This window comes from Numenius arquata, chromosome 5, assembly GCF_964106895.1.
Source record: "Numenius arquata chromosome 5, bNumArq3.hap1.1, whole genome shotgun sequence".
Classification (NCBI taxonomy): domain Eukaryota; kingdom Metazoa; phylum Chordata; class Aves; order Charadriiformes; family Scolopacidae; genus Numenius; species Numenius arquata.
The window spans coordinates 57,746,141-57,769,440 of NC_133580.1; the positions used below are offsets into that span (position 1 = coordinate 57,746,141).

Here is a 23,300-nt window from a genome sequence, read left to right on the forward strand (position 1 = left end):
GTCTCCAGGTCCAATTCTCTCAGATCACACCAGAAGAAACAATAATCAAGGGTTTATGATGGACATGCACTGGCCACAGGTATAACCAAAGGCATATTTAATCAGCACTTCAGAGTTGAGGACTGATTCAGTTTTAGATGTGAGAACACAAAAAGCTGAATCTTAAGACATACTGCCACCGGAATTTTGTGGATGAGATGAAGATGTGTAAAATTTTATGTGTGTTCCAGCCTTGACTGACTGGCAAAATAATAATAGCATGGGTTTTGGAGGAAAGATCAGTTTAAACTCCAGTGAGTTAAGAGAAACAGGCAAGATGTCCAGAGAGAAGGGTGGCTCAGCATGTTTGAACAGACACGATCCCCAAAAAGTAGAGGTAACATCACAAGTAAGAACCTCTTCCCAGTTGCTAAAACTGCATTTTCATTAACTGCCAAGAGCACGCTTCTTCCATCAAAACGCTGACAGCCTTGCAGCCAGGAACATGAGGATGCTCCCTCCTCTATCCAACACTTTGGTACAAGGCAAAGCAGTTTTCGTTGCCACTAACAATGTCATAACAGCAAGTGAAGAGAATTAACCTTCCTGGAATCACATTATAGTATGTAAGGGAAAAGAATTACAGTAATTTTTTTCCTTCAGAATTTAGAGAGAGAACATTTCTCCACAAATGCACTGCATGGAAGATCTCTATAAAACTGCAAATAATTCTTTCTCCGGCAGAGGTCAGCAAAGCCTCATATTTGAAGAAATCCTTTCCACATCTTTTAACACAAAATTTCTTTGTAAGTATGGTGAATCAAACAGTAGGTCTCTTGTGTTTAAGACTCCTCCTTATCCCCTCCAATTTTTTATTTAGGAAATTCGGGTTTAAATTAAAAAAATACAATGGAACATATATATACACACACACATATATATAGGTATAGAGTATCAACGAATATATTTTCACAGCAAATTCTAATAAAGGTTTTCTGCAGTATCTGGTTTTTACTATATACGATTATTTGAATGATGTGTCATCAAGTATCCAGCTTCTCTGTGTATCAGCACACTTCAGGAAAATGGGAAAATATAACCATTTCACAAGCAGCAAGACAAGACTAAACCATTTGCACACATTCAGGTGATAAGTAAAATGCAGGTTTAGGATCCTTTGGATTTTACTTTTTTCTATTTTTACATCTCATTGCAATGAAATAATTTAGATTCTGTTCTCCAAAAAGCTAAATTAGAAATATTACCAAAAAAGCAAATAATAGGTAGAGTCTGGGATGAAAAAAAAAAAACTCACTACTGTTCTTATACATATTTCACATACATACGTGAATATGTAAGAATAGCACGATAAAAGCCCTCTCTCTCCGAGTTACTGGCTGATCACGCGTTGCAGAATTTGTATACTCTTTCAACATTCTTGTACAGTCACATGCCATATAAAAATGTCTTGCTGCAGAATATCTACACAGCAAAATTAAGAGTTTTTGTCTATAATACACACACGCACAGGAAACAGCAGCAGCTTTTCCATTTAAAAAGAACAGTGTAATAGGAAGCAATTCAACAGAGTCCTTTCCTGGTCACCAAGGAGCAGCCAAACACTCAGCCAGAAACTAGTCCTCGTTAAAGATAAGTAACAATGCCTATTTTTTTTGATCTCTTTTTATTCACAAAAGCTATTATTCTGTCATGATTCAGACCCAACCTGAATAACCCATGTGTATTAAACCTGCAACTATGCAGAAAATTAACTGTCAGAAGAAATAGTGAGAACTATTTATTAGAAAACTACTTTTTGTAGGAAAGGATTTACTTGCATCAAAAAAGCTGTCACATCAAATACGGTATTTGACATTGATCTCTTCATAATTTAGAAGGAAGTGTAATTTGCAGGGAATTCGCAAGGCAATTAACTTTCATTAATACTAGCATGGAATTAAATGCATCAAGCCCCAAGAATGGAGACTGGGTGCCCTAGAATAAGTAATGAAACAACAGGAATCATTACTGCTAAGAACAGACACAGCGCTTGCTCCCTTCAAACATAGAAACATAGAATCGTCTAGGTTGGAAAAGACCCTTGGGATCATCAAGTCCAACCATCTACCCTACACTACAAAGTCCTCCCCTATACCATATCCCCCAACATCACATCTAAACGTCTCAAACACATCCAGGGATGGTGACTCAACCACCTCCCCGGGCAGCCTATTCCAACACCCGACCACTCTTTCTGTGAAAAATTCTTTCCTAATGTTCAGTCTAAACCTACCCTGTTGGAGCTTGAAGCCATTCCCTCTCGTTCTGTCATTAGTTACCTGTGTGAAGAGACCAGCACCAACCTCTCTACAGTGTCCTTTCAAGTAGTTGTAGAGAGTGATGAGGTCTCCCCTCAGCCTCCTCTTCCTCATACTAAACAGTCCCAATCATCTCCTACTGAAAGACATTTTTTTATTAGACATCTGAGCTACTGGTCTGACACCCAGCTGAAATTTATTATACTAATAAAGCAGTTGCTGGACTAAACCAGGCACGGCAGCAGCTCCCAGCAGCACCAGCACACCACTTGCACATGATCTGCCCTCGCAGGATGATTCCCTGCCTGCAGCTCTCTTCCAGCTCATTGGAAGTCCCAGGTGCAGACAACACAGCTCACTAGCACACAGGGGTCCAGAGTAACGTAAGCGCAGGCGACTGGCTGCCTGGAAGAGGGGAAAAACAAAGCACCAGATGCTCCTGCTCCTCCCAGCCCTGCTTTTGATGAAAGTGTACTTTGAGGTAGATGCATGAAATCCTGGCTGGTTTGCTACTCACAGGGAAAGCATGTGACCGTAACGTTATCAGGAAAGCAAAGCACTGTTACCATGATAATCATAAGCTCTGTGCTGTCTTTCCTTTTATACTTTTTTTTTTTCCCTTCATTTTTTAATTAAAAAGTCTTCATAAGTATCATTAGCAACAGCACTGAAGACAGGTATTGCCAGCCACATTTTGGGCCCACAACTCAAGCACAACACCACTGATGCAAATCACATCTCTGTTCTTGCACTGCACATTCTTTTCCCATGTCTGTAACTGCACAAAAATATTTATACAACTTCAGAGTTCAGCTGTGGAAACTGATGACCTAATTGAGCTTTTAAACTTATTCTTGGATCCTCCCTTCTTCATCCTGGTACTAATATTTAGTTGTTACATTTTGTAACAATTTCAACTACATTTGCTTGACATAGAGATTGCATCTTTCTAAGTGTTCACGCATTACTGTATTGTATAGTGGCGTCACTGTTCTCATTAGCACCTTGAAAGTTATTTCAATAAGCTTGTTGGCAATAGTTTATTTAGTGCAATTATAAAATTATCACAGTTTAAAATAAAAGTGGAAGGCTTTACTTTGTTCCTTATAAGGGAAAGAAAAAGCATTATAAATTATACAATACTGACCGCAACAGAGCAACTTCTTAGCACTCAGCAAATCTGACCGTATTCTAAAAAGTATCAATATAATACAAATGCTGTGTGAGTTCCTGAGCAATTTCCAACCAGTTAAAAACACCCAAAAAGCCCTGCTGTCTCGCCCAGAGTACAAGGCAATACGGTATTTCACTTGATTCCACCCCAACCTGCAGTGCCATACTCTAACGATGAGCACACTCTGAACTGGGCTGAAGACTGATGTTTTGAAATCCGGTAACAACTCAAAAAATCAGGATGTCACCAAAAGCCTCTGGACAGAATTACGGTCCATTTTTTCTTTGAAAAGGAGACGTGCATTTAGAGTATCATCTTCAGCTTCATTTTTGGGGGTGGTGGAGAGTTACTGGCATGACATGGACTATGTTTCTTCCAACGTAACAGATAGCAAGCTTATGAATACTTCACTGGAAGTGCCCACTACAAACGTCCACACAAAGTGGCTTGGACCTTCATTATAACGAGCCAATGGTGTCAACAGAAAGTTAGTGTTCACAGAGCACACTCACAGTCAGCGCAGTACTAAAGAACCATTGATCAATCCATCAAAGTACAAACAAAGCCCTTGGCTATAATTATCGCCAAAATCATTTTTCTGAGTAGGGATAAAGAGGTGTTTGTACAGCAGCAGCAGGCCATAAATAGACAGCATGTATCCTTTGCAAATCCACATTCTGCTCTGCTCACAAGAGCCTGCGATACATCAGCTGACAGAGCTGAGAGGCCAAAACCGGGATATTCAGACACTATTTCCCCTCTGTTCTCTGCAAACCTGCCCGTACGTTGCTCTTTATGCCCCTCTCACTTGATTTCCATTATATTCTTCAAAAAAAAAGTGAAAACCTGTCTAGCGTTTTAATTCTTCCCTTGAGATCTATCAACTGGAGTTTGGGCTTGAAGCACATGAGTCCTTTTAAAAGAACAGATGCCTTACTTCTGGCAGATATCCACTGATAATCACGCCACTGTACCTTTAATTAAATTCTTAAGTCCTCGGCATTTTCCCAGCGCAGAAGGCAGTGGTGGAACTGAACTGGCAGGGGGGCTCCCCTCCCTAAATCCTCTACCTGCCCCAAGAAAACCCCAGCAGCGTTGCACCGCCTGCATAGCTGGGCCCATCTATACGCACAGCATTTCTTTTTTCTGGGAGGACATCCCTTCCACAAATGATTTAAGGCCACCGATTTCACTGCTGCTCCCCGCGGCACCGGTGACAGGAAGCAGCACAAAGGAGACGAGTTGGTTCCACTGTAATTGCGGCAGGAGCAGGAGGGTTTCCCAGCAACTGGACTGTGCAGCACTGGCTACTGGAGCCCTCCCAACGCTGGCACCAACTGAGATTTACTGCACACATGCCTGCACAGTAGCCATGCCAGCCACCGGAATAGCAGCAGGCATCCCTTTGGAGCTCAGAACGCGTGCTTACAAAAAAGTCACGTTGTTAGAGCAAGGCTGTTTCATAGAGATTTTTACCTACAACCAAAAGGCCTCTCCACTCAGAGCAACACTGTACCATATTCTTCACTGACTTCAAATACACCGAAACCACACTTTTATCTTTCCAGAAACAGTTCTGTTTTTAATGGAGCAATATATGTACTACAGCAAATTCACTGTCAGCCACGAGCCGCGGGCAGCCTTATAAACATTTGCCAAAGTCCTTTGCTTCAATAGTTACCCACTCACGAGAACACAGACCCACCTGATTTTTCCTTACATCTTTTCTATATTACTTCCTGGCAGTAATGGAAAGACAGCACGTATGAAGTCCAATTTGCTACGTTTCCAGTGGCCATTTAAAAAAATGATCTCAACCTGCTTCCTACAGGATCAAAGTATTTTTAAATAGAAAGTATATATATGTATGCACACACATATGTATACATATACTTATATACACATATAAACACACACAGACATATCTTTAAATATTATAACTAAATCTTACACAGTTAAATACCAACTCCACTGTCTAACAAAATTAAAGACAGTGCGACAAGCTGTCTAGCTCAAGACAGGTGTGAAAAATGTTTGATATAGGATTGGGCAGGAATGCCTCAACTAATCTACATTCCTGTGCAAGATCATAGTGGTGTGACTCTCTACAGATGGAGAGGAACACAGTAAATTGTCCTTGGGACAAAAATAAACAGCTTTAATATGGATGCAGGTAGTCAGCAAGAAATGCTGAGGGTTGTCAGTCCATTCATACAAAGACCTTGAGAAGCACCATCCACAACACTCCTGTAAAAGATTTTTTCAAGGGCTCTTAACAACACCCACAGAAGGAACAAAAGGGGATGTGTCCCACACACTCAGACTGCAACACTTCAGTTCTTTGCTCTGTCAGTCATTTTTTCCTTTTTTTTTTTTTTTTTTAACCTATGAATGTGCTCAGAGAGAACAACCAATCACATAAATGTTTACTCAAGAAAACACAATAAAGACTAGTCTATCAAAGCAACATTGCTGAGGGGAATGTAAACCTTCAACCTTTCATCAAAACAGTCTTTTTCTAAATCTCCAATTTCTGGTCTTGTTCCTCAGGATTTCTTCTTTACAATGTAAAGCTCAAAGTTAGACAACAGAGTGACATTAACATGCCTGCACTGTGCATACGCTTTAGTCTCTCCTACATAAAAAAATCACCTTATTTATGACAACATCATATTAAACTAGTAATCCATTAAAAAGATGATAACCTGGTGATTTTAATGTTGTCTATCCAGTTATTCTCCAGCATGTTTACAGTCTTCCTATTCTGATATCCCTTTAATTTTAATTGTTGCTTCTTCCACAACAACATTGTCTGAGGCAATATAATTTCAACATCTTTCCTCTTATCATTGAACATACCAGCCTCTGCCCTCTTCCTTCCCTTCTATCCTATTCCAGTATTTTTTCTAGCATCTTCCTTCTACGTGCATAGACCTAGTTCAGGTTAATATTCTCAGCCTGCAGTCATGAAAATCATTCCGATGGTATTTCTCCCACCAAATGCTGGGAGAAATGAACCTATCCATTACACATCCCCCCATTCTCCTACTCACGTTGCATTATGCAATCCCAGTGGAACAGCCAAGTCAAACAAAGCCCATGTTACACACACTAACCTCTGTGCAAGAGCCACACGGGAGCAATGGAACTCAAGCAGAGGCAGCAGGGGGCCTGTATGGATGAACAAGAACCTCCTGAAAAAACTCACATACAGAAAGGAAGCACAGAAGAGGCTGATGGAGGGACAGATGACCCTGAAGAAATACAGAGACGTGTCTGAGTATGCAGAGAAGGGGCAAGGAAAGCCAAAGCCCATCTGGAGTTGAATCTGGCAATGGAAGTTAAGGACAACAAGAAGGGCTTTCCACAGGTACATCAGCAGAAAAAACACCCGGAAAAACATGAGCCTGTTGCTGAATGGGGCAGGAAACCTGGTGACAAAGAACATGCAGAAGGCTGTGGTACTCACTCCCTTCTTCATCTCAGCCTTTACTGAGAAGACTTACCTTCAGGAATCCCAGGTCCTCCAGACCAGTGGGAAAGCTCAGTGCAAGGAGGATCACATTAGGGAATGTTTAAACAAATTGGGCATATACAAGCGCATGGGACCTGGCGAGACACACACGAGTGCTGAGGAAACTGCCTGGTGTCACTATGAGGCCACTCTCAATTATCTTTGAAAGGTCCCAGTCATCAGGGGAAGCTCCTGAGGACTAGAAGGAAACAATATCACTCCTATCTCCAAGAAGTAGGATACAGTGAAACACAGCCTGGACAGCCTCACCACCATCCCTGGGAAAGTAACAGAAGAAAAATTCCTGGAGATCATTTCAAAACATATGATGGGCAAAAAGGTGTTTGGGAGAAGTCAGTATGGATTTATGAAAGCAAAATCATGCCTCATCAACCTGGTAGCCTGGTGGCTTGGTGGATGAAGGGAGAGCAATGGATGTTGTTTACCTTGATGTTAGTAGGGTTTTCAACACTGTATCCCATAAAATCCTTGTTGATGAACTGATGAAGTATGGACCAGATAAATGGACAGTGAGGTGGACTGAAAAGTAGCTGGAACTGACAAGCCCAGAACATTGTCATTAGTGGCATCAAGTACAGCTTCAAGCCAATCCAGAATTCAATTCTCATTCAATACTTTTAAACATCTTCATTAAGGATGACAGGTCCGACTGAACCCTCAAGAAGTGTAAAAGTGATACAAAACTGGGAGGAGTGGCTAATACACCACTCCATAGGGACCTTGAGACACTGGAGAAATGAGCTGACATGAGTCTCATGAAGTGCAAAGGGAAATGCCAAGTCCTGCACCTGTGGGGGAAATAAGTCTGGGCACCAATACAGATGGGAAGCCCACAGGCTGTAAAGTAGCTTTGCAGAAAAGGACATGGAGGTCCTGGTGGACAAGAAGTTGAATGTAAGCCAGCAATGTGCCTTTGCAGCAAAGGACATCCAAATTCCTGGGCTGCATTAAAAACAGCACTGCCAGCAGGCCAAAGCAAGTCATCCATCTACTCAGCACTGGTGAGCCAGCTCTGGGCTTCCCACTACAAGAGAGACAAGCCCAGCTTGGCATGAATACGATTAAAGGCTTGGATCATCTGATACACAAGGAGAGGCTGAGAAATCTGGGGCTGTTTTAGCCAGGAGAAGAGAAGTCTCAGACTTAAATGTGTAAAAATACTTGACAGGAGGGCATAGAGAAGAGAGCGCCAGACTCCTCTCAGCTGTATCCACTGAAAGAACAAGAGCCACTGGGCACAAATTGAAATACAGGAAATTCCATTTAAACATACGAAAATAAACTTGTTTGCTGTGAGGGTGGCTGAACAATGGACCAGGTTGCCTAGAGAGGCTGTAGAGTCTCCATCCTTGGAGAGAATGAAAACCTGATTGGATGAGCTCCTGAGCAACCTCCTCTCCTCTAGTTGACCCTGCTTTGAGCAGTGGGTTTAGACTAGATGACTTCTAAAGGTACCTTCCAATGCCCCAGCAATTCCATGATCCTATGAAAACTCATGTATTCAAACTTCTAGCTGTTGGACTGGACTGAATTACTTCAAATGGATTTCTATCTAATGGGATCAGCAATAAGTTCAGTCCTAGCAACTAAGTCTTTTCAGATCACCATGTTATTGAAGAGCTTGGTTCAGGTAGAATTGCATTAACAGTACAAGCATTTTCCAAAATAATAACTTCTGAATCTCAGAAAAAAAAATACTGTTACTATTGGGAATTCCATCTTTCACTGAAGGTATTTATTTACTGAAGGTATTTAGTCAGATACCTGAGAAGTTGTCAACATTTTAAGTGCAAATCAATTTTTCACAAAAAAGATTTCATACCATCCTGAAACTGCCAACAAAGTCTTGCTGACAAGAGACATTTTAGTTGCCCCAAACCCAAGCATGACAGGCACAAATGCAAACACACTATCTGGAGTGCCTTATACCACACTGAAATTTGGCAGGAGTGCAAATAAGATCCTTGTCTGTTTTCCTCTCTAAGGAAAAAGGTTCTAATTACACTAGAACTAAAAAAGAAGGCAGTTTCACCAAATACAAAGATTCTAATTGCCTGTCTGCTAAGTGGAATAGCTGCGGTAATTAAAAACATGCTAATGCCCTTTAGCTATTCAATTGGACGGTGTAAAGATCGGTTTTTAAACCTGCACTGGGATCCTCTAAACAGGATCTGGGACCACCTAACGTAAGTGAGACACTGAGTCATCGTTCATCCTACCAGATGCCTACGTGTTTGCTTCTCTGTAGCTTCTCGCTTTTTGTTGTATGGACAGAAACACTATGTTTTAACAACTCTTCTGTTATGTGGAAGAGGACAAACTATAATTTTCAAATGCAATGCAAGCAATACTTTTTGGAAATACACCCCTGTTATTCATCTGCACATAAAGTAGAATAACACATTTTCTCAGAAGATCAATCCAAATATGCACTAAATATGGATAAATATTGCTATAGAGCTGCATTTCAAAATAAGCTTCAAATTCAACAGAAATACAATAATAAAGGTTAGGTAAACATTAAACATCACAGAAGTACATGGGAATGATTTAGATTGGCAAAATCAAGTACTGAGCAAAAGATAAAGCCTTTGTGTTTTAAAAGAATACTAAAGCAGGTAAGAGCACTCCAGCTTCTGAGATGAGCTCCATGTCAGTGTTATACACTAGTATGCACATTAATTACACTCTCAATGTCTTACCAATCAATAAGATAGATGTCTGGAGTTAAATTATTTTTTTTGAAGTGAGCAAATAACTTTGGCAGATTTTCTTCAAAGAATACCTCAAACGCGGCAAAGTAAGTCAACATCTGGGAAAATACAATGGGGAGAAAAAAAGCAGTTAGCTGTATTAATAGGCTTAAATGTATTATCTGTTGTTGGAATTATCTGTTGTTTTGGAATGCTCTTCCAAAACAGGATGGTATGAACTACATGATACAATAAAGAGCTAAACATTTACATGAAGGACAGCATCTGCAAGCACACAGAATTTAAGATCCACCCTATATACTGTTCTCATACCAAACAATATAATTATTGTTTTGGGTCTTGGCCGGCTTCCTTTGGAAAGAAAAATACCAGCAGGAGAGAAGTTATTTGCTGATTTCTCAAAATAATTATGATAACAGAAAGGTGCTTTATGCTTGTAGCAGTAATTTAATATTACACTGAATAAAATCCAAGGTCCAATGGATTATAAAATGAAATATGGAACTAAAACAATTTAATAGTCCACAGCAAGAGTGAAGCACCCAGTTTGCTCCAAGCATAAATCATATTCTAATACCAAAGCTTCTTTTATACCACACGTTTTAACATTTCTGTTGCAAAGAGGGAGAGAGAAAGTTCACACAGAAAAGCCAAAGATCAAGACAAAATACCTGTGCAGGAGAAACAGACTGTAACTCCCATCGGATACCGTAACCCCTGAACTGTACTCCTTTTAACACAAAAACTTTCCTATTATTTTAACATTTGAATATACAGGTCAAATTTCCTAACAGAGGGTATGGAAAAAGAAAATCTTCCAATCCAACTGAGAGTTAAAAACAAAAGATTTTTTTAGCTCCTCCCCTCCCTGTCCTCTTAATACTATAGGGAGAAAAGTTAAGCAAAGTCCTTGAATGGTTTAGTAATTTTAGTTACAGTATCCCAATAAAAGCAATAAAGAATGGCTGTGATTACTTCAAAGCACAAGTTGTATCTGCATGCTCCTCCCCAAAACACCATGACAGTAAAAGGAAGAGAGGAGCCTTTTGCCTGAAATTCTTTTAAAGAATGACAGATTTGTTTCCCAGTTTTTTTAAATGTCCTTACAGAAATTTTTCCTGTTTCATCTGAATGAGGTAACAGATAGTAAACTACCTTCATTAACAGCGGCAAATAAAATCGAGCCTGGCAGTTAGTAAGAGTATAAGGCTTAAAAGCCAGAGATGGGCATATTCTACAAAAATAGCCATGCAAAGTTACATAAAATCTCTGAACCATCAGCCACAGTCCTGCTTCCAAAATGCTCTCTTTACATGCTAGCACCACAGTAAGAGAGTTCTACTGAAGTGTTTCAAAAGTACTTTAGAGAAGGAATTTTACACATAACCGCTATAATCACGTCTATTGATAGTAATGCAGGCAGCTCTATCACAAATGCAATAGCAGTTCGAGTATTTCTCTTGATCAAATCAACATTCAACTTAGTACTACTTAATTTCTAGTTGAATAGAACTGTAACCAACAAAAGAAATCAAGATAAATTGGTATAAATTGCTATCATTTCCACACCCAACTTACACTGGTTTTATGTTTTTAGTTTATTATATGTTAAGACAAATCAGCATTTGGTTATTAAGTTGCAAAACTGACACAAAGACACCAGATCAGTATATTAACCACAGGAAGACAAGACTGTCTCACTTTATGTCTCACTATTCCATTTGAAATATTAGGTACAAAGTTCTCCTTGCGGTATGAATCATGGCTTTGTAATTTCACAATATGTTAATATTCTTTCACATATCACCATCTCTACTCTTCTGTAAGCATTCATTTCTCATGTAGCCCCTATTTAGCCAGGCTAACAGGAATAAACTGCACTATCCAAGAGCATACCAAAAACACTATTGCAGATCAAAATATCATTCCAGCAAATTTAATTCCAAAATCATCTTCACAAGAACCATATTTACACACTGAATGCATGTCCATGTCCTCTTTTTCCAAGTACAGTAATGGAGATGGACTGATACTGTTTCTAGCAATGCTGTTTGCGCTGTGGTACATCTCCCTGTGGGCATTTACAACTGAGGAGATTCAGGGGCTGCAACAGGGAATTACATACTGCTTTTCCAGCAGGAAATACTGATAGGATCCCCAGTGTCCCACTGTTTAAGCAACAAAAGTGACTGTTGTTGATGTCATCCATTCCCTTGCTTTCTTTCTCCCATTTGAACTCTTGAGAAACAGATCCTATTTTCATAGTGTTAAAAGGTAAATTAGTGTGAAAGAAATACAGAATGCCATATATTTTCAAAAAAATGCTTTGAAAGTAAATTAAAAACACACTCAGGAGACGTGTCTTATTTTTCTATGGTACACAAGTAGCCCAGTGCACTTGCTAACAAGGAATTTCAGAGACCCCAGAGAGAATCAGGCAACCAGTTCCCACTGAAAACTGGAGGGGTCTGCTTGTCTGATTCCCCCAGGCTGCTTTTCAAACACAGCTGCTACAGTAGAGATAGGAAACCTGGTTCTCCCTGCAACAGTCTATTTTCAGCAACCTATTAGTTTGGGATAAAAAAGCACCTTCAAGACGCTTCTTCTAATATTAAGGTGTTTTCAGCTTTCAACTACAGTGCTCAATTTGAAAAACACCTACAATGATATTCTCATTAACTATTCTGAACAATTTCATCTACCTGCCTGTTCAAAAAAGTTAGTGGGGTCGGTTTTGGTTTAGCTTTTTTGAGGAGTGGTGTGTGTGCTGGGCTTCTTTTGTTTATCAAGCGTGTTGCTTTAAAATAAATTCACTTAATTTTCCAAGCTACTGAGCCCACCAATTTTTTTTAAACTTTCCCCACACGTATCTACTACATGTAGATTAGTTTTCTTGCATACTTACAAGGCCATGGTCCACACGGAAAAACGCCATTTGACAGGGCTTATTTAAAAGATTAGAAAAAGCAATGAAGGCATCTGCAGTATCCAAGTTCAAGATCAATACTGCGGCTATGAATGACATGCCCTGTACCTGAAGAAAGGAGAAGTGTTACAATTCAGCAATAACTGTATTCTTCCAAGAATACTGCCTCATTTTGTCCTTGTAATCAGTAGTTTTTAAGGCATTCACTGAGCTGCTAAACTTTGTGAAACGTTCAGACAGGCAGATGATTTTTTTTTTAACCCACACAACTCTGTATTGAATGTTCAGAGCACGAAAGCTAATGATCCCCATGTTCCCTCCTTTCAAAGACTCTAAGTAAAACTCCTAAGACAGGCTAGGATGACAGCACTTTCAAATATGCAGAATAAAGATGTTTTTTGAAGGATAAGCTGTTTCTAAGCAGTCCCTCTTCTGCTAGGGATGGGTCATATAGACCTTTATTTGTGGAAAAGCGGACTAGGACACTAGAGGCAAAGTCTTTTTCTTCCCTTTTCAATCAATTAGCAGCAGTTACAGACAACTGCAATGACTCATTTGACAAGCAGCTAAGTTGCATTTTAAGATTAAGCTCACGTTTCATTCACCATAAGCTCATGATATTGTTGCATTATTCTACAACATACGCTATGGAATCAACAGGCAAAGCTCCCTCTCCCCGAGGGTGTGACGCTGCCACTGCAGAGTCACATGGACCAAGGTGTGACAGTCTTTCCTGCAAACCCGAAGAGCAAGTTCCTTCCCAACACAACAGGTTCCATGCCAAATGAAGCACACCACTTGATCTGCCCTTTTTCTAGTTTCCCGGCAGTCACATTCAGCAGTTTTTGCCAAGCATCACACGCAACTCTCAGAACAGGAAAGTTATCTTTCTACATTTGCCTTCTCTAAAACAACTGCTCCCTAAGAATAAGCTCCTATATACATATATCCCTGCTCTGGGAAAAAAAAAAAAACATACATAAAGTATCTGAAATCCACTCAGTCCTCTCATAATCGCTACTTCAAATACTTTGAGGGAGCTCATGTAGCCTCAATGGGCACTGCTTTAAAGACTGTTCCAGAAGCTCCCAGCGCTACGGCACAGAAATGCATATCAAGAGGAGTAAGATATTCAACAGAACAGTCTCAGTAAGACTTCCATTAAGAACAGTATGTACTTCAAAGGACCAATTTAACTACAACTTCTCTTTTGACTCCATTTTTCAAGCAGTACAAATATGTACTTTTGAGTTTTCCAATTACTTAACCTATTAAAAAGCTTAAATCTATCAACAGAACCCTTACATACACTTCTCAAGCACATATTGGAATAGAAGAAAGCACACAAACCCCACAAGTATTCACAAAATCATTTCATGCTGGTCTACAAAGGACTGATTAACACAATCCTCCCGCCCCCTAGTTCTCCCTCCTCACCCCCACCTCCCACGTCCCCCTCCCCCCCCCAAAATAATTTGACTTACATAGCCTACATCAGGCCTGTAACAAGTATAGGCTCCCAAAATACTGTGCAACGTGTCATGGTAAGGACCACCCTATAATTAAAAGAAAAACAAGACAATACATCTGAGTATATAACAAACATTAAAAACCCTTCAGTGCCACAGACATAATCTATTACTTCTGAGACACATCATTTCCCTACGCAGCTTTGAACACCACCAAGTCTTTCAAAATAATTTTGGCTTTAGAAGCATGAAACAGCCCTCCATATCACATTTATTACAAATGCATAAAGTTCATCCAATACATCAATTGCATATTAAATCCTTATACAAGAGGAACGTAACCTAAGAGATTCCTTATAGCTTAGCAGCACTTTGACAGTAGTGCCAAGAAAGCAGAACACTAATAAGAATTACTTAATTGTCTAGTAGACTAGAGGCAGAACTCAACCACGAAGAAAACAGTTAAAACTACAACATGCCGTAACACACACAGAGCATACCACGAATTACATGTACAGCCAAAAAGAATTTCACACCGTTGACTATTAACAGTTGCCGCAAGCGCTGTGACTGGCTGAGAATTTCCCAAGGGAAAAGTTTTTCACCCAAAAATGTTGACTTATCACAATCTTAAGTTTTTACAGGACTGTTGAAATTTGTGTATAGAAGGACAAAGTATCTTGTTAAAATGAGTGGTTAAAGCACACCAAAAACATACACGTTAAACTGGTCTTGCATGGAACCAAAAAAAGGCCACCAAATCTTGCTTGCTTTAGCTGTGCTCTCTCTCACTCACCGTTTAGTTGCAACCCAGCAGTGTTGATTCACTGACTTGGAAACTCTCACCTGCATCACTTCATCAAACAAAAAACAGCATGAACTGGGCTAGATGACTCATGGTGGTTAGTCAACAGATTGGGGGGGTTTTTTGCCTCTTCCAAATGTACGGTACCTTGAGGTTACTCTTTTCTAGATTATTTAGTTTTCCAAAATCTTTAGGAACTTTTTCCTCTCAGGATATCTACTCCTTCAGATTTGAACTCAAAGGGCTGTTTCAGCCAACAGACAGGCAAGATTATGTAAACTTCATTTCTCTGAGAAGTCAAGACAAAAGTTAACATTGCTTACTTGCTGGAATATACAGAGATTAGGAAACGTTCTTGATATATCCAGTTTTATTAACTCCAAGCTTGCTTCTCTGTCAGCTGCAGAAAATCCAGCATCTACAAAAGCCAAAGTTACTGCTTTTATTACATGGATCAGCGTACCCTCGTGATTTTTTCTTTCTGGTAAGGTTTAGCTTTTGCACAGTCCATTTATTTTGAGGTGAATGCTAGGGAATGAGGTATAGACAGGACAAGTCCCTGAATTCAGCACAGAAACTAAGCAGCGAGTATGTCCTGACTCAAAGCATCCCCACAGTGCACACTGACCCTCAAATGTTTCAAAGCCATGGGTAGAAAGATGCAAGAAAAGGCTGGCCAGGCACTTTGGTATTGGCTAACAAATCACTAGAAAGACACAAGCCTGTTAACCTGTGACCCCTCATCTTCAGCAGGGCTTCCCAGTGGCTCCTGAAATAGCTGACTATGGAAAAGTTGTGGTGGTAGGGATAAGTCCTAAAGCATTTAATGGATGCTACCTATCTCTACCACTGTTAGCTCTTCTTCCAAAATCATGCTTATTTACTCTTTGTATGTGTTATTCAAGATGCTGAACACTGCAGTACGCTCTCCATAACTGAAACAGATCTCATACAAACTAAATTTCTAAAGTATTAGTTTTCCTTCTGATATTGAAAAGTTTTATCTGTATTTTGTCTGTTCTGGTAAGTATAGTTGGGAATTATTTACTGCTACTTACTGAGCAATCAAAAACCAAGAGTTGTCACAAGCCAATGCTTGTACCAATCACATCAGCATATACACTCCAGAAACTAAACTGCAAGAGGAAACTGGAAATGTACTAGATATCATCTTATTTAAGATGCAGACAATCTTAAGAGAACAAAGTAGGAGATTTCCAATCAATAGTATTTTTCTGTTGATAAATCCCAGTATGTATGCTCTCCTTTTTCTGCTCAGCCTAATTACTTACCAAAGGCAATTTCAAGCATCTGCATGTAGTTTTATACTCTCTCAAAAACAGACAACTCTTCCAATCAATTAGCAATTCTCAAACCACTTCATCTGCAAAAATAAATTGCTGCTCTCTGAAACATACCCAAGAGGGCTCAAAGCTGCAACAAGGGACTAAAATGCAATTTTCTGCTATAATTTGAGTTTCAATTCTAAAACTACAGATGCAGAAAAGTATTTTAGTGTTGTAATTCAAATTATAATCCCCAAACTTTGTAGTTTTCCTACAAATTAGCATCAAATAAGAACTGTACCTAGAGGTCGATTATAAAGAAAAATGAACAAGTGTGTTTTATAAGAGGCTATAGTTTCAGTGACAAGAAAGAGTAAGGTTATTTCTTGCTACCACAAAAAGAAGCTTGCTTTTTACCAGAGGCATTTTTATAGCTGAATTTTTTTGTTTATAACCTGTGATTTCATTTAAGGAACAATTTAACAAAATCTCTTATTTTGTAACACAGCATAAATCCTTCACGAAAAGCGTACCTTCACATTCTACTTCAGCCCCTCCTGTGCTAAGTGATCGCCATTTCTCTTTGGCACGAGCCAGGCAAATATCATACAGTTCTGGAAAAACAAAAACCGAGAAAGCCAAAGTCCACTATTTGTACGTGCTCATGTCCACTGTCAGGTACTAACTCCCTCCCATAGGAGCAATGCTGCCCAGTCATTACAAGTAACTATCTCTAAAACAGTAGTTGAATTTCTAAGTAGGTTATGGTTCTGAAAGACTTGTTCTGCTGACCTATTACTTAAGATTAAGTGAAAAGGAAAGGCAATCTAGGCACAAGTTGCATTTGATGTTCAAGCACTTTTCTTGCAGAGCACTGGTGTTCAAAATTATAGTCTGAATGGATAATTGGGATAAGTCCAGAAAATTCCATGTAAGGACTACACCCAAGATAACTAAACCAAGCACAGAAAAGCAGTGCAATACAGCAGAAATACAAGCAGTCTACCACATTTCCATGTTGGAATTAATTATATATGTTAGTCTTTCAGAGCTGTGTTTTTCTGTACTCTGAAGTACTACGTTATTTCTATTTTCACAAACACATACATAAGCAGAAGTACAAGTTTTCCCAGGGGTCTTTTAATCTCTCACAAACCTAATGTTTTGCTCTAAATCAAAGAGTATGCTACCTGCACACCCATAGGCATTACAAAATTAACAACAACTCTAAGTTTCAAAAAGAAAAAAATTAAAAAGTCATTAATTCTGACCATCTCCATCTAACATCAAAGCAAGACACAGTGACAGCAACGATCAGAAACAACTCACAGCAGCAGTCCCTGAGCAGCTGCAAGATTAAAAGACACTGAATTTTTGAACAAAACAGGTCAAAGCCCCACAAAAAAAAGCCTAACTAGGTAGCATCTCCTCACACCCACACCTCAGGTTCTGATACACCATAATGAATACAAGACTGTTCCCTTACTACTTCTCTTTGTAAGACAACGTAGACAAAACAACAGTCTCACCATGGGTGATGTTTAACTCGTTGCCAATTGCCAAGCTCCAGACTTTGCCTCTCACACTTGGTGGGATGCCCTGCCACCAAAGCTCTCGAACTTTACGGGAACAACACCTGATTAAAATAAAACGGATTATTCTGAGAAATATTTTATTGCCAGTTGAATTGCAGATGTGTCCTCCTACCACTGCTGAAGGGATCCAAACCAAAATGAACATCAACAGGCCAATAAGTCAAACGTGGTTTGCACATACCCATTCTTTACTATTATTTTCCTTCCAAGTTTATGGCTTATTTTGACAGAAGCACTGCAATCACACTTGACCAGCAAGAATCATAGGGGACAGAAATAAACAAATGAAAATTAAATCCCTATCTATGCCACTGCCTATGCTCAAGACTAGACAGGCTTAAATGTCCACGTAAAATTAAATACAGAAACAATTTATGGAAGTCTACCCTCTTCCCTCTGCCACCACCCTGCTGTGCAAATGAGACATGCAGTTTCCCAACCAACTTTGCAGCTCCAATCCTCCAGAAAAACACACAAAGACATAACAAGTAACAACTTTTAGTGTGAAAGACATTTTAACAGAACACAGGCTTTGAAATGGCTGGAGCTGATGTTCATCAATCTGAGAGTCCAGAAACAGGAACAGAATAGCACCTAAGTACCAATGAAAGTTTGTGGTAGTGACAAAAAACTCAACAATCCATTTATCTAACAGAAGATTCTGAACTAAAATGTAAAATAGTAAAAAAATTGGTGAACTTCTGGATTTATAAACCAACACAGGAAAAAGTGTCCTTATTCTAACTGCAGCTGTAACAGATGTATCTTCAAATACTAAAGACAGACATGTAAATCTACAATTTAAAAAATTAAGCAAATTGCAATTGTGAGGGCTGTGAAGGTTGGTTTTTGTTGTTGTGGTGGTTATATTCACTGCGGGGGGTGCTGGTTTTTGTGTTTTGGTTTGTTTTTTTTAAGATGACTAGCAAAGTACATGAAAAACTAGAAAGCCTGTGCTGTGTCTTTGTAGGAAATCTTTTAGCACTTAACATTTTTTTTTAAAATAACTTTTTCCCTACTTCTCTTTTCCATCACTTGATTATCCCAGTAGGTACACCACTCTGTAATTAAAGTGGCTTCATAATACCATACACATTACTTCAATCTACATCTGATACTCTACCATCAACAGCTCAAGTAGTCAAGGAGAGCTAATTTCTGATAAATGCACGGTGTTCAAGCATTATGCTTTCTGCTTTTACATTCTCTGCCACAGATCACTACCCGGTGTTTCACAGTTTCTGAACATCCTGAACCTCCATTAAAGACAAATAATAAGAACTGCGTCACTTCCAGCCATCTTGTAGAAATAATGAAAAAGATATTACTCACTTTCTTCATAGCTGTCCAAAAGGAACTTTCAAACAAAAGCTTCCAAGACCATTTAAAATTATACTTGCTAACTTTCTAACTTCTCTTCAGGATACAGACTTGGCAATTTTAATTAAAACTCAGCATAACATACTGTCTTACATAGTTTCCCAGTTGGGCAAGATTTCATTGTTCCACGTTAAAACAGCATTGCCGATGCTGTCTTCCAGTTTACAGCGTTCTTCCAGTTGTTTCTTCCTCTTCTGGGCTTCTTTAAGCTCTGCAGAAAAGCAATTTCCTTTTTAATTTAATAAAGTAAGAAACCAAATATTCAGTGTTAGCTATTCATGGCTATATATTGATGTAAAAGCACACTATACTCACCGAAATGTACAGCGGATAATTCAAATTAAAATTTCCCAGGCATACAGCGAGCTAAGCAGTGATGCCATGTGTGAATAAAGAAAAAAGTGAAAAGTGGACCTACCCATAAGGCTCATTTTTCAGTGGATGGGACAAAGGGAGATGGATAATATACAGCTCCTTTGATCCTTCAAATCTAACCACATTAGTGCCTTTAAATTAGCCACCTCTGACAGCCAACAGCCCCACCTTCTAAGACAGGCCAGGGTATTTCCTAATAAAGCCCCACCCCTTTTTTATAGCAGACTCAAAAATACAGGCTTAAATAAAACAAATTTTGTATTTTATTTTCACTCTTCTGTGTTGGTCTTTGTAAATTATGATTTCGATATACTGTCAGGAAATCACAAGAGCCACAATTTTGATGCTACCTAGCGTATGGTTAATCAAAACGTCATATAGCACAAATATATATATACTGGAAATCTTCAGTTCATTAAAAATAAAACATTTTTCATGTTTAAACATATTTTACAGTTTTGCATTATCACTCAGTATTTCTTCTTGCATCAACTACTATTTTTTCCACAGACAAATTTGTTAGACATGCAATTTAACAAATGCAGTAGACACTCTATAGCAGCACAGTGGAAATACAAGGCGTGCACACACACACTCTGTCTACAATACAGGAAGGTACTGACCTGGCAAGGAAAACTAACTGAGGAGCAGCAGTACCATGAATGAGGTTTTTGGAATGAATACACACAACCTGATGGGTCCACTTTAAAGCCCAACAGAAGCTGTGCCTGAGCAGGACCACACCAACTGCCTCCTAATATTTTCAACTTTGATATGAGCTCTTTGTAAGCCTGCCTAAATGCAGGCTTCAAATTTTTCTCCAAACAAAAAGAGGGTGCTTACACTCTTTGATTTCCTGACTTCTACACAATACATGACTGCGAAGTTATTCATCTGGAGTGGCTTTTGGGAAAATGGGTTTGTCAGGGTATTTATCTGGACAGGATGACAATACCCCAGTCCAGAGAAGACAGCACAAGGACCTGGCCCATTGCCTAACCTGAGCATCACCCCATTTCTCCCACACCATCTACCCTACGTGCAGAGAAAGAACAGAGAAACTCCTTTGGACTACTACAAATTAAGTGGGTATATCAACATGGGAGTCACATGAAGTTAGAACTGGTAGGTGTATGATGTTCAAAACCACAATAGCATACTTGTAATAATATGTGAACTGCAGAAAGCAAGCAGGTCCTGCGTTCATATCCCCTTTCCACCATTTCATATGGCTCAGGGGGCCTGGCCAGCTGGAAAAAAAAAAATTATTTCCAGTAGCTCCCACTGGACACAAAACTTAAATGAGTCCAGATTTCCTATTATTGCAATGCTTATTTTGATTAGAGAACCCAGATGGTCAAAAAATACCAGCAACTTCTGTGAACAGTGTCAGGCAAGAAGTTATAAGCAAAACCTTGGGAAAGCTGTAAATTTTAGGTGGGATACAGATTATCAAATGAACATAACTACGTACATTTTCCTACGTGGAATATTATGTATTGATGTACTACAGCCTCAACAGGTTGTTCCCAACATGAAGCTGTCGAATACCCTGTAGTTATCTAAATAAGTCTACTTACTCTTTAGTAAACTATTTAAGTCAACTACTACTGATAATCTACTTCAGTATATTAGTAAGTTTTTAAACCCACAAAAAGATGCCACTCAATTAAGAGTTAAAAATTAAAAAGAAAAAAAAATATTTCCTGCTGGATTCCAGGACTGTTTTCTTTTTCAGCTTGGCATGGGGCTCTTCAATGAAACTACCATCGTCCCTCTCTCTCCTCTGGATTGATCCTTGTTTGAAGGCAGGTACAAATCCCTCACACGTTACAGAGCAACAGACTGACACAAGTGCATTTCAGGTTTAGAAATAGCCCTTAACTTTACTTCTCTCCTCTGAAGACAAGAAATTCCATCACCTCTTTTTTTTGCTTGAACCACCATTTCTTCGTACTGTTGTCTGTGTTTCTGAGCTTCTTCTGCTGGTTTTGCAGGGAGGTTCCTTAAATTTAAAAAATAATAATAATCAGTATTTAAAGTTGGCAAAGTCTGCCTAAAGAAAATTCTAGACGCTTCTGAAAGAAAAGCTTATACTGTGTCTTGTCAAAATATTTGATCAAAGAGTAGAGCAACAGATTCTTGGAAAGAATTATAATTTTTTTTGCCAGAGTCAGCAGAAGAGAAGGAAAGAACACTGACCAGCTACGACTACTTTTACACACAAAATATGCTGAGTAATTTCCTTCTGTTTGGTACTTTCAGCATTTTTATTATTAAACCAACTGAACCCACAGGCTGGTCTTCATAAATAAAGGGAATACACTGGTATATACCAAGCTGGTAGTTTTGATTCAAACTGATCTCTACAGAGAAGATGCAAGACCACACTCTCTTACCGTGCACCTCATTTAAGAGTTAACATCCACAACTTTCTTTACCCATGCAGTAATGACTCCCTACACCAGCTTCTTTTTCCCCTCTGCTCTCTGAGACCCCATGTCTGTTTTAAAGGCTTAACTGCCCCCCCTCACTTCTACAGCAACAACTGCCGCTGGAGTCATCCTCTATATTCTCCATTTATCAATACCAACACAGCCAACATCTCTGCCGTACAAATACACATGCTCGTATGTCAGACCACATTAACTTTAAGCTAATCATATTTGTAATTAAAAAACCCACTATGGATCTCATACAACTACAGGATCACCAAAACATCAGGAAATAACTTAAGTATTTTGTTCTCTTGTATTGCAGAACACTGTATTGTATTCCTAGGACAGTTTGTATCTTTGGCTAATAAAAGATATGCAAAAATTCACTTTCATGTTGCTGTAAGGTGTCACACACAAGGCAGCTGCTAGTCATTAACAGTGACCATTAACAGCAGTATGCTTTACTATTGTACATAATCATATTACCTGCAAAGTATGCACAGCCTATGACTATTTTTTTAATCAAGACTGTTACAAGAACAAGAAAAGTGGATTTTCAGATCAGTGTCATTGTTAACCACAGAGAACAATCTATTCTTTTCCAGTTTCATTTATGTAAATTGACCACCATCTTTTTTAAATCCAAGTCTTTAGAAATGGTGTAAGTTAGGGGAAGTTTGGAAAGGAAAACGAGATGAAACAATGCAAGTTCCACTAACTGAAATTCCACCACTTAAATTACTTGTCCTATCTTTTAATGACATCACCATACATGTGAGATGATGTTTAGTATCTATTAAGATTTTTCCAGTTAAAGCTAGAGGGAGTATGGAATATTTGTTGATTTTTCCTAGAAAGTTTTACCTAAACCCTAAAACTCACTGCAAAATCGAGAGCAGCCATTTCAGAAAAAAATCTCACTGCATTTTTCTTCCAGAAGTCTTAAATCTTTTTGTCATAAGTAACTTCTTTTTGATTTCATAAAGCCTAATAGATAAAAAAAGAAAAATGTATGAAAACTGTAAGTAAGCATTAAAAAAGATTCTTTAGAAAGATTCAGGACAGCACTACTGTCCCTACTAGACAAAAGAAATAATTCAATTGTGTAGAATCTTAAAAATACCTTTTCTACTGAGTTTCTCAGTCTACCAATAGTAGGAAAGAAAGCAAAATCTGAATGTTATCCTGTAATGTATCACTAATTCGATCTAGCTGAACACTGTACTTCTCAGATTATCTCACATAAAGAATGATTTTAACAAGGTTTTAAATACAACCAATAAGCTAGTATGTAATGTTTCCAGCT

General features: G+C 38.8%; 1 protein-coding gene across 3 annotated transcripts in view; it reads right to left on the minus strand.

The window, feature by feature from the left end:
- TBC1D14 (TBC1 domain family member 14) overlaps positions 1-23,300 on the minus strand; it is a 71,628-nt gene that overhangs the window by 4,989 nt on the left and 43,339 nt on the right. For all 3 annotated transcript variants that reach the window (XM_074147058.1, XM_074147057.1, XM_074147059.1), the window contains 8 exons: positions 21,479-21,561; positions 19,275-19,392; positions 17,736-17,842; positions 16,740-16,820; positions 15,244-15,338; positions 14,131-14,202; positions 12,626-12,754; positions 9,709-9,818 (listed from right to left, as the gene is read on the minus strand). In XM_074147058.1, the coding sequence (XP_074003159.1) occupies positions 9,709-9,818; positions 12,626-12,754; positions 14,131-14,202; positions 15,244-15,338; positions 16,740-16,820; positions 17,736-17,842; positions 19,275-19,392; positions 21,479-21,561 (795 nt within the window). The remainder of the gene's footprint in view (positions 1-9,708; positions 9,819-12,625; positions 12,755-14,130; positions 14,203-15,243; positions 15,339-16,739; positions 16,821-17,735; positions 17,843-19,274; positions 19,393-21,478; positions 21,562-23,300) is intronic.